Source organism: Nothoprocta perdicaria, unplaced genomic scaffold (genome assembly GCF_003342845.1).
Source record: "Nothoprocta perdicaria isolate Ctin4 unplaced genomic scaffold, notPer1 scaffold_165, whole genome shotgun sequence".
Classification (NCBI taxonomy): Eukaryota; Metazoa; Chordata; class Aves; order Tinamiformes; family Tinamidae; genus Nothoprocta; species Nothoprocta perdicaria.
Window position 1 is genome coordinate 389999 of NW_020454816.1, and position 14014 is coordinate 404012.

General features: G+C 38.2%; 1 protein-coding gene across 1 annotated transcript in view; it reads right to left on the reverse strand.

The window, feature by feature from the left end:
* RANBP17 (RAN binding protein 17) overlaps nt 1-14014 on the reverse strand; it is a 130805-nt gene that overhangs the window by 41467 nt on the left and 75324 nt on the right. Inside the window, exons 15-18 of the mRNA XM_026035690.1 lie at nt 13663-13743; nt 9110-9173; nt 8910-9018; nt 5257-5360 (exon numbers count right to left, since the gene is read on the reverse strand). Of these exons, the coding sequence (XP_025891475.1) occupies nt 5257-5360; nt 8910-9018; nt 9110-9173; nt 13663-13743 (358 nt within the window). The remainder of the gene's footprint in view (nt 1-5256; nt 5361-8909; nt 9019-9109; nt 9174-13662; nt 13744-14014) is intronic.

The window sequence follows — 14014 nt, forward strand, 5'->3', positions numbered from 1 at the left end:
GAGATGAAAATGTCTTTTTTCTTAAATGAAAAAGGGGTTCAGAAAAATGGGTCCAGCTCTAAAGCACGCAATGCTTTTAAAGCAGTTAATCTGCCATTACTTAAGGGCTATTTTCAGGAAAACTAATAGAAATCAGCAATAAAAAACACTAGTGGAGGAAAAACATTCAGAATAGGAATTTTTAAATCTTTCCAATATAGTTAGACATAAATATATATACTTTTTTACAACTAATTAGTAAAAATACATTTTATCCATGTAGTAAAGCTGGGGTTTGTCCTTTTTTCATTACAAAATACCATAGTATTACAGAGCCAGGTGAAAAAAACAAACAAACATAGAAGCATGGAATACAACATATTTATAGAAGGCATTCAATTATGTAGTAATTGGCAATAAGGCAATATTTTTAAGCAAAGCAATACATAAGATAAGATTTACATACTAACTTTAAATTAGTCACAAAAATTATGGCCGATTCCTTGCTAAACCACTAAAAGGGAACCCTTACAACAAGCTAAGTCATTTCCACTTTTCCCATGCAGTCAAATGAGTCCAACGGACTTAAATGCACATAGCTTTATCTGAGAATAAATCAGACTCGCTATCAAACACTGGTGTGGTTGCTAGGAGTATTTTAATATTTGCATTTCCTTTCTGTCGTGCAGTGAAATGGCCTCAACTTGCAAGATGCTCAGAGGTCTCAACTCTCATTAACTTTAATGGGACTTTGAAATCACCGGAGAGGAAGTGTTCAATACAGAGATGATGGCATCTACAATTGTAACTTTATATTCATTTATACCTCCATAATTCATCTATTTTGCACACACAGAAAATAACTGTTTAGTAGACATGGTGGCCGAAAGAAAAMAAAAATAAGAGCTAAGCAATGACACTCCTTTGGGAAGGGGTGCTGAGCTCCAACACTATGTGTATATATATTATATATAGGCTGCTCATGGCTATGGGCTCAGCGAGAGACACGAGCAGAAAGGCTGGAGCTTCTCTGCTGGTACCTTTGGCCAGGAGGTCCTCAGGGAGGAGCTGCCACCATTCTACTACGGCCCCTAGGACAACCAAAACCCATGTTCCCTTAACGTACAAGTTGTTTCTTTGCTTCAGAGAAACAACTAGCAGTCAGAAAACGCTCTTTGCAAATGGATGTAGCAAATGGTTCACTTGCAAGGCTTTAAAAACTATTTTATAAACGAGTATGTGCCACCTTCTTTAAGCCATGATCCCATATGTTGTGAAGACCATCACAAACACCAGGCAATTTCGGACATTGTTTATGAAGTCTAGAGTAAGAAGAGCTACCACCACATAAACTACGTATCTTGGCTTGCATTCTTTATGTTCAGGCAGTTTTGCTATAATTGCACATTATTAATGGCACTAGTCTTAGGCAATCACCTTGCTCCACAAAGCGCCATCATGTCCTCACCCCGTAAAATGCCACGTTGCTCAGTGGTTTGGGTGCCACCTACGCGCATAAAATCATTAATGATGGACAACATTATAGGTTTGTAGATCTGCTTTTAGGGGTTCACAGAGTTTGTGAACGCAGAGCAACGCGCGGCCTACGCAGCGTGGCTGCCGCTCCCGTGACTGGGGTGGCCTGGTGAGGACGGGGAGCCCGAGTGAGGCGGCGAGGGAGCCTCTCGGGCGCCTCCGGACAGGGGGTTCATCCGAATGAAGCGACGCTGCTGAGCATCACGATGTTCTTCCCCACCATCAGGGTGACGGGTTTGCTTACATGTGAAAAATTTGCCTCTGTGGGTCTAATGCCCCCCACTCCAGCGCAAGTCGCTTCAGTGGATTTTCTTCAAAAGAGTCATACATGTAAATATTCACAGGGAAGGGAATTTTTTTTATATATATATATATATATATATTTTTTTTTTTCCCAGCTCATGAGCATGGCCAGAGCGTGCCAGGCCCGGCCTCCACCAGAGGACCCTCCCCGCACGCAGCCCGACAGACCTGCGGCCACCACCGCACTACTGGGGGCAGCCATAATATTACCCTCATAATTCTGCGATATAATAACAGCCAAGGAAAAAAAAGGTGAGGGGTCATTGCGCTTTGTCTTTAGAATTAAGATGGCTGTCTTCATCCTTACAGCATACTCTTAATTCTGGAGACACGTCTTAATAACCTCTAAATAGTTCCAACAAAAGAGCCGTGTCAGAGGAATGAGCAGGCCCCAAGGTGTTTCAACTGGAGTGTTTTCATCTGCCTTTATTGCTCTATCCCTCTCCAGAATTAAGGCAATAACCTGTGATAAATTATTCAGGAACTGCTACAGGGATCAAAGCAAAATCATTCTGTTAAAGTGCTGTTTGCAACATTTGGCACTTAGTGTGAAAACTTTTAATGTGTGCAAGCTGAAAAATCAAGGATTTTAAATAATTTAACAGCACGGAGTTTCTCCAAACCAGCTAAAGATAGCATGTTGCTATTTAACGGCTTTCTCCTCAGATGCTTCTTTTTGTGTGCGCTTTATTTATTTATTTATTTTTTTATCAAGCCGGATGATGTCAAAACTATAAACCAAACCGCTCCTAAGCTGCAAGCCAGACAGGCCATACAGCACTTAACTGGATTGCCAGGACAAATGCAGAAATCCCAAAGAGAAAAATCAAGGCCCCCCCCCCCCCCCCCCTTTTTTTTTTTTAGATTAGACATTTTTCCTTTAAAAAAAAAAGTGAGGAAGGAAGTAGCAAAAAATTCCCCCAAAGTACGTAATAATTACGTAAGCCATCTCCGGTTATATTTGATCTCCCTGGCAAAGAACCTCAAACACGTTCTGCATGCAGATTTGACGCTTACAAATGTGCTTTAAAAAAAGACTGAGCTCCCTCGTTGTGACTCTCTTCCAACGGTTTATTTCAGAAATATTAAAAAACAAAACAAAAAAAAAAAACCCCACTCCCCAAACTAGCCAGTTAGAAAGTGCTAGTAAAAACCACAAATTAAATGAATTTGGCAGTCCTGGACCATTTTCCTAGTGATATTTTAACAGTGTCATCTCCCTGTGGATAGGAATACTAAACATTTTATTGAAGAACTCCACTGTTTTTGTTTTCAACACTTGCAAAATGAAGTACCTGAAAGCACTTTTGTACGTATTATTTATTCATCGTGATAGGGAAATGGCTTTAACCTAATAAATTACATTTAAGAGAATTTAGAGCAAAAGTTTGGTTTATGACAAAGCAACAGATTTAGTTCTTTATCGGTAGCTTAAAGCACCAAGTTTTCCTTATACAAATTAGACAGATGGTGCTTACAGTAGAATTTACTAAAGGTCTGTCACAACAAATGCAGCCAAGCTGCATATTTAATCACTGCAGAACCTTGTCTACCTGCAGCTGCCAACTGCTAATCCAATTTCCCTGATAAATGTGGCAAGAGACACGATCAGCAATAAAGAGCATCTAACTCCATTTTCCTGCAGGGCGTCTTTTGATGAACATTTAGGACGGAAGCACGGAGTGCACTGTGTGGCCCTGGCTTGTGGCAGCTGCATGCATTTTGAAGACACAGTTCTCAGGTTACTCACTTAATTCTGCCACTATCATTATGTTGCTATTGATCTCAGTAGCTCTTGTCTACACAGCATTACTCTAGATGAAGCTGAATCAGGCAGTTATCATGCATCAAACTTGCTCAAAAGCCTGGAGATTTCCCCTTAATTACTTGTGATTTTATTTGCAAATACCGTTAAAGTGTAATCAAGCAGTCACTTTCCAGGGTCGTTAAGAACTTGCTAGTTTAGGAATATATCACTGGCACTCCATTAAAATTTCTCTGCTGCCACCGTTTCCAGCAAAGCAACAGGACAACAGCAAAAGATTTCTAGCAGAACTGGTCTCTCGCATGAGATAAATATGATTTCCTATTGAAAAGGTAATTCCATCAAATGATCTTTTTGGTCCAATTTTTAGAATTTGTAACTCAAAGAATGTTAAAGATGAACCCTACACAGCCGAACAGTATCTATCTAGGAAGTGAAAAGTAGATTAAAAATTAAATACATAAAGCCATCACAAATGTAGAAACACAAGTAAGCAACTGTTGAAATAAACCTAAGTACTTTTTTTTTTTTTTTTTTTTTCCCCAGATATTAGCTTAATTCAAGTGATTATTGTGAACTATGCATCTTCTGGCAATGATGTCAGAGATGTAATGCAGATATATCACTTATTAAGTATTTCTAGTGTATTTGCCTATTTTCTTAAGAAGGCGAATGGATAAAAGAAATGATGATGCAGTATTTAAGCTTCCATCGTATTTCAAAACAGCAAATTAAAAATCATCGTTAGGGCTTCTTCCAAATTACCTTGCATGGTTGCAGCGAGAGCTCCAGCGTGCGCTGTTAACTGCCTATTCAGTAACCCGAGAAGGGGATCTCTTTAATGCAATGCTGCTCTAATGTATTATCATTCCTGATGAGACGGCTTCTATCTAGCAAGTCTTTTTCTGCCCTAAAATATACTGTTGTTTTGACACAAACAGCTTGCTACACTTAAGGATTTTACTAATAAAACATAATGTTGTGTTAGATATTATGACTGTTGCCACAGCTGAACTGACTTGTCAAATCAATCCTAATATGGCTCCCACAGGCACATAAAAACCTTATTTAGCTATCAGTTATCCTAATCACTTTGTTCAGTTTAAGGATGCAATACTTCAAGACCAGTTCCTATTTATACATATATGCCCAGCCATTTAATAAAGTCTTGATTTATATAATAAATTCTTGTTTGAAAAAATACTTCAAAGCAGCAGTGTTTTATCAAGTGATAAAAGTGTTGCAACATGTCTCCCTATACCCCCCAATATGTTAATGTACATAAACAGGACACTTGTAATGGAAAAGAGGAATATCACATACCAAGCAGACCTACTACCATGGAAGAAAAAAATCTGCCCCTTTGACTGGAAATGGGGCTCAAATGAGCTCACCTGACCTGCAAAGCACTGAAAATTCCCAAGGCCTTTATCACTTAATTGCACGAGGTTTATTTAGCAATAGTCCGGCACAGCCTTTGCACCTCCTCTAGACACAGTCCTAATTTTACACATGTATGCACATATATAAATATACAGGTTATAAATATATATAAATATATGCCAAGAGAGAGACAGCCAGAAAAGAAATTCCAATCTGCTACTATTGCCTGCCCCACCATTAGTATTGTCCATCAGTAACAAAATATATGCCTCTAATTGAAATAAACTTACCTTTGCTTCTTCTTGTTCAAAACTACTGTTGAATATCCGAGTGACGCTTTCGAACGACATTGTGAGGGGGAGCATGAAATTCTCAAATTCGTCCTCATCCTCACCTGCAGGAAAACAAACCAGAACAACCTCGCAAAAGCATCGCATCAGATTCACACCATTGCTCGGTACGGCCGCGTTCTGAGCTCTGTATCTCTCTGACATCAGGGGAACTTTCACTTAAACCTAGAGGAAGAAAAAACCTGAGGTTGGAAATATTTTTACTGTGATATATATATATATACACACACATATATATATGTATATATATACTGTATATATATATATATACACACACACACACACACACACACACACATATATATGTATATAAGATAAATAGCTGACAACAAACAACTCGTGCCTGAGACCAGGACGTCTCTGCATTTCACATGTTTCTCCTTTTCATATTTCTGTTTTCTCTGCTGATCTAATAGCATTTGCTCAATATCCTAGAAGAATATTCATGTTAGAAATCAAGACTCAACAGTTGCAAAATACCAGAATTAAAACTGCAACAATAAATGAAACCCTTTCAGGTGTATACTTTGCTGTGCAACATTTCAGACAGATAATCATCTTTTATTATCACGTGCTATTTTTTCTACCTCCTATATATTTGGCACACAGGATTAAGCCACTCTGGAGATAAGTCAGGAGTATGTAAGTGTTATTTGTATAGCATCATCGCCTCACTGGTTTCAGAGGTGTGAATTCAGAGTAAATGAAGCAAGATATTGTGCACAAGGGAAAAAAATTCCAAAGGAGCTGAAAGATAAGCAGAATACTGGCTTGTTTTTTGCCTTGACGTAATGCTGAACAAGTAACTATAAAGAAAAAAAGGAAACTTTTTCCAAATGGCAATTACGTGGGGGTAGCTACTACTTATCCTTAGGCCCTCAGCCAGGGTAGCAAGCCTCTCTCATGCAGATTCCTCCAGAGGGTAATTCAGAGCTCAAACTTAATTTATGTTCTTTAAAGAGCTCTTTGTTATAGGGCTTCTCTCCCTTCTCCCTTCACTGGCAAGGGAAGGCTGGAAAAGCACAGAACTCGCTCTGCACTCTCTTTCCTGAACACCAATAACTGCTGGAAGCAAAGACACAGCCATGGAGGAGCTTTGGATCCAACGCAGCGTGACCACTCCCATGCTCTGATTCCCTGATTCCCTTCGTTCTGGACGGTTATTCCCTGGGTAATTGCTCTGGTATGTTCTAGCTAGTTATATAGAATTGCTGGGCATAGAATTGCTGAGCAGCACCTGAAATAAGTAATAAACCGTACAATTTGGTTTCTACACCTCACGGGCCACCTGTAAAATGGGTGTAATTCCAGCCTCTTATCTCATAGGGATATGGCCAGGAACAAATCACTAATATTTCTGAGTCACCTCCCTACAACAAAAATAACAGAAAAGGAAGATCAATTTCTACCTTAACAGAATAATAACAGAATAATAGAAAACTAAGCTGGGACTAACATATTAATCCAGATGACAACAATAAAGTGGAAATAAAATACTCGGGAGCTACTCCTTGTATTGGGATGACCCATCTTCTGCAGCAGGAGAGGAAAAGACCCTCTGAAAGAAACTACTGGGATCCTGTAATTAAAGGCCACCTCATTACAATGTAAATATTTACAATGGAGAGCTCATTAAAGTTGCACAGACAATCCCAATTACAGCATTTCCAGAATTCTGAATCCTTGGCTTTGTATCTTAATMATTTCCTTTTAATATGGGCCTTTTGCACCTCATTTTCTAGATCTGGTTTAAAAGCAAACAAACCTTTTCCATAAATTACTGCTACTATACCAGTCAACAGAGCCTTCAAATCATAATCTTAAATTAGAAAAGTGACTGACAATATCTGCAGTCTTCATTGCCTATGTGCAGAACAAGGCACTTCATGTGAAAATTCAAAGCTATTGCCCACGCAGCAACAGCTTCCTCTTACCCACCTAGGAATTAAACAATTATTGTTTATGGCATTTACTATTTCTCCCTATATATTGCACAACCAGATGCTTTGCTTGGCTTAATGGCTTTCAGATTTTCCTTGGGGAAAACAAAAAGCACTGATCATTCAGACAGAGCTCCGTGGTGGTGCTGTGCCGTGCTGGGACAGTGTGCTGGAAGTCACCTGGATACTGCCCTGCACAGGATCAGGCCTCGAGCGTATTTACACAGCGCTCGGGAGAAACATAAAGCTGTATTAAAAACAATACTCCATCTCGTGGGTAAACCAGCTTGTTCTGCAAAGAGGGTTGGGAGGATATCCTTTTTATTTTTCAATTTTCTTTTTTCAAATTCAGCGTTGGTAATGAAGACAGCCGGACGATTCTGTCCCCACGCCGAGCTGCACTACTCACCAAGCAAAAGGGTTTTTAAAGGCAATAGGGAGGTCAGTGCTCAYGCGATCGCATCGCCCAAACGGTGCCAGGTTAAAAAGAAAAGGAAGCAACCATCCTCCCCAAACCTAACACAGTAAATTCTACATTTGCTGTGGTTGGAACTACTCGTACATCTCCTCTCCATGACTTCTGCAGGGAAGGRGAAGCTTTGCTTGTGCAGGATGGGAGATCTGCGTGCGGCTCCCAGCAGAAATGCTCAAAAGCTGCTTCCCTTGGGCAGGGCGGGCACCCAGCAGGGCTGCAGAGCCCTGCACGGAGAGGGCACCGCGGCACCGGCCGCTGCCCACAGCTCCTGCTCCCAGGAGAGCAGGAGAGAAAAAAGGATTTAAATTTATGGAACCCTGTAACAGCTTTTCTCTGAGGAAAACACTTCTTGCTGCTCTAGTATTAGTTTTGGTTTCTGCACCATTTATACAAATGAATATTCAGTTTACTTTAGCATGCTTGGGCTAAGATCCAGGTGGTCGAAATGGTGCAATTATAAATGCCAAAAAAGTGCATTTTTATTAAAAATGCAAGTCAAGGCATACAATGAATTCAAAGCCTAACTCTATTCCAACACCCTTAAAATCATTAAACAGAAACTAAAGTGCATTTTGAAGGAAACACCAATACCAATAAACATATTGCTGGTTTTCCTACAATAGTTTGACCTTGCCAGACACTCCAAAAGCATTGGGTTTAAATGCAGATTTTCTGAATTTACTGTATTCAGCTCTTCTCCATTTATTTTCCCCAATATTAATTTCTTTAAAGATTCCCTCTCAGATTACCAATAACATTCATCTTAATTTTATTTCCATGTAGATTTTCTTCATGTAATTAAAAAAAATGAGAAGACAATTGGTAAAATACTCTTTGATCTAAAAATACTCATTTTCACATATAAGATATTTAGCTATTAAAGTATGCATTTAGCATTTATATGTGTGTGTGACCTATGTGATTTCAAAAGGACAAGTCAAAAGGCAGCCCCCCAGTGCCTGTTGAGGTACTGCTGGTTGAATTGCACAATCCATGCTCTTACTACAACTCGGAGGCTTTTTGTGCATCAGGAACTTGCATGAAGAYGTGAAGTAAGAGGCATTTTCTATTAGCAATTGGAAGGCTGGTAAAATCAGTAACATGACCTGCAAATTCAAGGTTTGAGGCATTTATATTGTCGATTCCAGGCATCTCATGGACACCTGTGGAGACCTTACCTAGATCTACCATGAGGAGACGGGTGAGGGCGGTGTAGAACGTCGTGCGGCACCTCAGGTCACTCAGGCTGTAGTTATCAGTGATGCCCAGGAAGGGGAAGTGCTTGCTCTGTTGAAACACAAGCATATGGACGTTAAATACCGCACCATATTCTTTTTTGCTRAAATTAACCTCTTTTTAATAGAGTCCGGAAACTTACTGTGTGATTCTGAAGCATGAATTTCACAGCTTCTATTTTCACAAGTTTTTTTAGAAGAATATAGGTGGAAAGTGTTAAGGAAATAGCGGCCTTGCAATGGCATGATTATCATGTTCTAAACACTTTCAGAAGTTGGTAGTAGGAGAGAATTCCTTACTGGAAGAACAACAAATGTACGTTAAAAGAATTTCACCTGGAAATAAGTACCATGGAGATATCCTTCAGACTATCAAAGATCACCATCTATTGCTGAACCAAACAATTACTTTTCATGGCATATATTTTAGTCAAAAATGAACTACCTGTCTGTTTTTCTAGTCAAAAATGAACTAAATGACTTTTTAAATTAAAACAGAGGGTTTTTGACACTATAAGGTTCATGTCACCAGCATGGTAGAAGAAAAACAAACAGTATTTTTGTAACTGCTGCGTTGAAAACCCTGTTACTTGGCAATAGGATTGGCAGCAGCCCTAAGCAGCACTGAAGTGATAGACTCAACATYGCTGAGCTGCTCAGCTTAGAGGCATGATGGAAATCCCAGGCCCCTTGTTCAAATCGCAGCAGATTAAGAACCCACCATGTATTACACACACACACACAAAATTCCTTTAATGCTAAAAAACATACTGCGTTCTGATGTTAAAAAAAAAGCAAATGGAAATCTCTTAAGAACATACAATGTCTCAGAACCAGAGCCAGAACGTAACAAGGGGCTACAGCAGGGAATTTTCAATTGTCACCACTGAAAGAAAGAGCGATCGAAGCAAAGACCTGGATTTGCTGACTTCTCTCTCTCCTTTACTTGACATAAATTTGCCCCATGACTTTCAACAAGTCAATTAAACTCCACTCTGACTCAGTTGCACATCTGTAAACTGGAGTTATTGATGGCTTTGGGATATCCAAGCATGCTCATTCACTTCTCGAGGAATGCCATGGAACAAAATTAAAAAGYAGAGAGCAGCATTGAGAGCATCAAGGGAAGAGCCCAGCCCTGGGCTTGGCCACTCGGCGAGTCGTAGTAAGAACAAGACCCACTTGTCTTGTGCACTGAGCACTTCATCCTTGGCACRGGGGCAAGTTCTTCAGGAGACAGTGGGTGACTGGGCTGCACAGCAGAGATTCACTCATGTTCAAACACAGAAAAAAAGAACTTGACCCCAAAACATTGTTCTCTTTCAACCTGAGTGTTTCCCTCCAACACCCTTCCTATAAATGACTGAAGGGCTGGATTACTTTTGTATGCGCAAACAATTTTCCTTTTCATTTTAAATGGATTAAAGTCTTTTTAAGCAATTAAAAGGACATGCATAAGTTTTAGAGCTGCTGCTGGAAAATCTTCTAATCTATTTTTAAGACGCTGTTCCTTTGGCAGTCTATAGCATTTGACATTTCATTACTATTTTTTTGTACTGCAAAGCTACATAGTTTGTCCCTGTTACAAGACAGAGCCTTTTATAACATTATCAGGGTAATAAGCAGATGGATGAAAAATCCGAGCAAGTATTTTACACCCAGTTACTGTGCAAAATAACAATGCAACGGTAATTACTGTGCTACAAAAACATCCAGTGGAAAAGTTAATTATTAGAAAGAGCTAAACATGCGTGAGGGAGCACTACGGCTTCGCAGACATAAAGGCACGACTAACATATTCCATTATGTAAATGAATTCAAAGATCTTTCACGACTGATCAGCTAGGAGGGACATAATGATTTATAATTCAAATAACTGAGCTTTGAAATCAAATTGGGCTAATATATTTCGAAATATGCAAACCTGGAATAATTGTGAACGTAATGTAAACCACGACACCAGCTCCTATCGGCTGTTGCCTTTGTTGTTAATAATGTTGCTTTTTCCCCCCTTTTTTTTAAGCCCCTCTTATACAGAGTAGTTACTGGAATTACAGTTTTAATTCTAGATGATCCTTTAGGGGAGAAAAAAAATTGATATATGTAAAAGTCAAAAATGATAATTTCTAAGAGTGTCTGGAGAGAGGTCTGGACTTACATACAGGACACACACAGAAATTAGTAAATGATTATTTTAACCTTTCAAGCTCTTTCCGGTTTAATCTATATCAAATACTGAAAATTGATCCATCGGATCCACTGTCTTAAAAACACACTGCTTCCTTCAAAGCAATGTATACTTACCGCCTTTCTAAAAAAAGCTAATATAATGTGAAAAGGCCAAAGTTTGCAATGCCAGGAAGTAGTTATAAACTACTTCATATGTTTGAAATAAAAAGTACTTCAGTATTATTATTAAAAAAAGAAAAAAAACTATTGGCAGAGTTTTTTATAGGGGAAAAAAATACATATCTTTAAAAGCCAAAATGACCAGTGAAATTGGGTTGTACATCATTTCCTGGAAAAAAGGAAAAACAGCCTCGACAGGTGTAATTTATCATTTTTCTGATTTAATACCAAAGAAATATATTAAAATAATAAAAAGAATCCTGAAATCCTCAAAATTTGTAGTGATAAATAGCCCTCCCTGTCTTTATTGCATTATGCCTACTAACAGAAATATTGCATGGTGGATTTTGCCAGACAAGGACGATTATTTTCCAATAAAAAGTTGCATATTAAATTCCAGCACAAAAGTGGGTGTCTAATACTTTTGAAATCTTTTATGGTTTGCCAGGGAACACAATTTTGAACTTAACTAATACAGCATCACGGCGAAGCGAGCGGCATTAACGCTCTCTTTGTACAACCCCACCCAACTGAGCAGCAAAGCCACCGTCCTCGCAATCTTTGTTTGAAGAATTTCCATTGAAAAGTAGTTGAAGACATTTTGGATATTTATGTTTTTCGTTAATCTCTTCTTGCTTGTCTTTAACCATGTCACATGGGCGGTTCAGATATATATTTACGAAAGCCCTGCTGCTTTTGCATGCTTACTATRCATACAGGCCTGCAACACTGCTCTTGCAACTGTTAGCAAGTTTCTGCAAAGCAATTTTTTATAACAACTCCATTCTTTGGGAGATATTGGGTTATTAAACATTTACTTTTTTCATTTTTTTCTGTATCCTGATATTATATTTATTGCACGAGCGGAAACTCATTTACTGCAAATACAATCCGAGCAATTTTAAAACTAAAATTATCAAGAYATTGATAATTTTATCAATAAATAATTGATACAATTGATATCTTAAATAATTTAAGATATTTACAGCATTGGTAAAGTATTAGCAGCATCAATAGTTTATGTTGACCCCTTGTTTTTGTGACCAGGAGGCTTTGAAGGCCACCACAACACAACGCTGGATGCTCATCGGCTTTAGCAGTAACATGGGGCTGCTAACTCGATCACTTATATCCACACATGAATGAWTAGTTAAACAGAAAATTAGGGCCACTGTGTTCAATTCCTTGGGTATTTTTCTATCTTGAACCCTACTGAAATAATAAGTACATCCTGTAAAAGAGGAGAGATCTCACTAGTGCCTTTTATACCTTATTAATGTATTAATATTAATGTCTTCTCCTCTTTTTGGCCAACTTCTTCAGCAATGTTTGGCTTTCATGTACGCCCTACCCTTCTGCTGAGATGCTAACACAAAGATAAGCATATTTAAAATATCTCAARTTAGTTGTTTAATGGCATTTCAAGCAAACATATCACATGATTTTCCTTGCATGAATTTCACTTATGGACTGTGGAAAGCCATAACCATCATTCAGCACGCAGAAATACATTAAAGTTATATAATCTGAGTTCTATGGAGGATACAATGGTATCAATTGTCCTATTCAAACTCCTTTGCTCTCTGCTTGTCTAACAATTAATCTTTTTCGGAAAATGACTGGAGAGCTGTACTTATTTTAAAATAGCGAAGGATTTCAATATTGAAGATTTTCRTAAGTTCATATAATAATGTTTTATTTTCTACAGTATACCATTAAATATTCTGTCACAATAAAAAGAATTACAAAAATCATGTTCTTGTTCAACTCACTGAAAATTCATYGAGTGTCATCATTCTATTCCAAATTAGGCTACGTAACATTAGAGCAAGACACTAGAGGTTTGCAACAGATATAAGCTAATATCCCTATTTGGGGTAAAAAAAAMCCCACAAAGACCCTTGAACTTAAGCAAAAATCTCCATGTAAAATAGTCTGTTTTATCAGCAATGCACTTGGGCAAAGATAATGCATATTCTGGCCCCCTGCCTCCTGCCTTAGTAGACCTCTTCTTCAAAGCAGAACCAATTCTGTTTGGGTTTTGTGTAAAATCAGTGCTGTTCTTAATGCTGCTATACTCACCCGTGCTACAGATGCCAAGAACATTATGAATGGGGTAGTTGCCTGCAAGCCACTAGTTAGATGGTTTCTCTTGCAGATGGGCAATAGGTGGAAATAAGCTTTTAAGAACCCAGCAACTACRTACAGAAAGAGATAAAGTGTACAGATATCAACATCCTCGGTGGTTTTAGAACGTGGATATTGAAACAACAAAGATAAATAGTGCATATTAATTCTTATCCGATTGTTTTCAAGTATGATCTGTCATACACAATAAAAAGGATATCCGACAGAAAGGTCATTTAGAAACTGAAGAGTTCTTGAAATCACAGGCTCGCATCTTCCCCGGTATTTAAGGTTTGTAACACTAGAATAAAAAAGAAAAAAAACAGAAAAGATTTTTTAGCACCTTTTTTTTTTCAGTTGTAAAGCATTATATTATGAAAATATATCTGTGATGCATTTTAGGGAATTTTCTTTAACAAGATATACTCTAAAAATATGCCAGATAATCTGTGCCTCAACAAGGAATTCAAACTTTTTATAATTCTGTTACAAATCCAATCATTAACAAAATCCCTATCACTACTCTTTCATATCCCATAAAGTAAATATCATACCATATCCCATAAAATAAA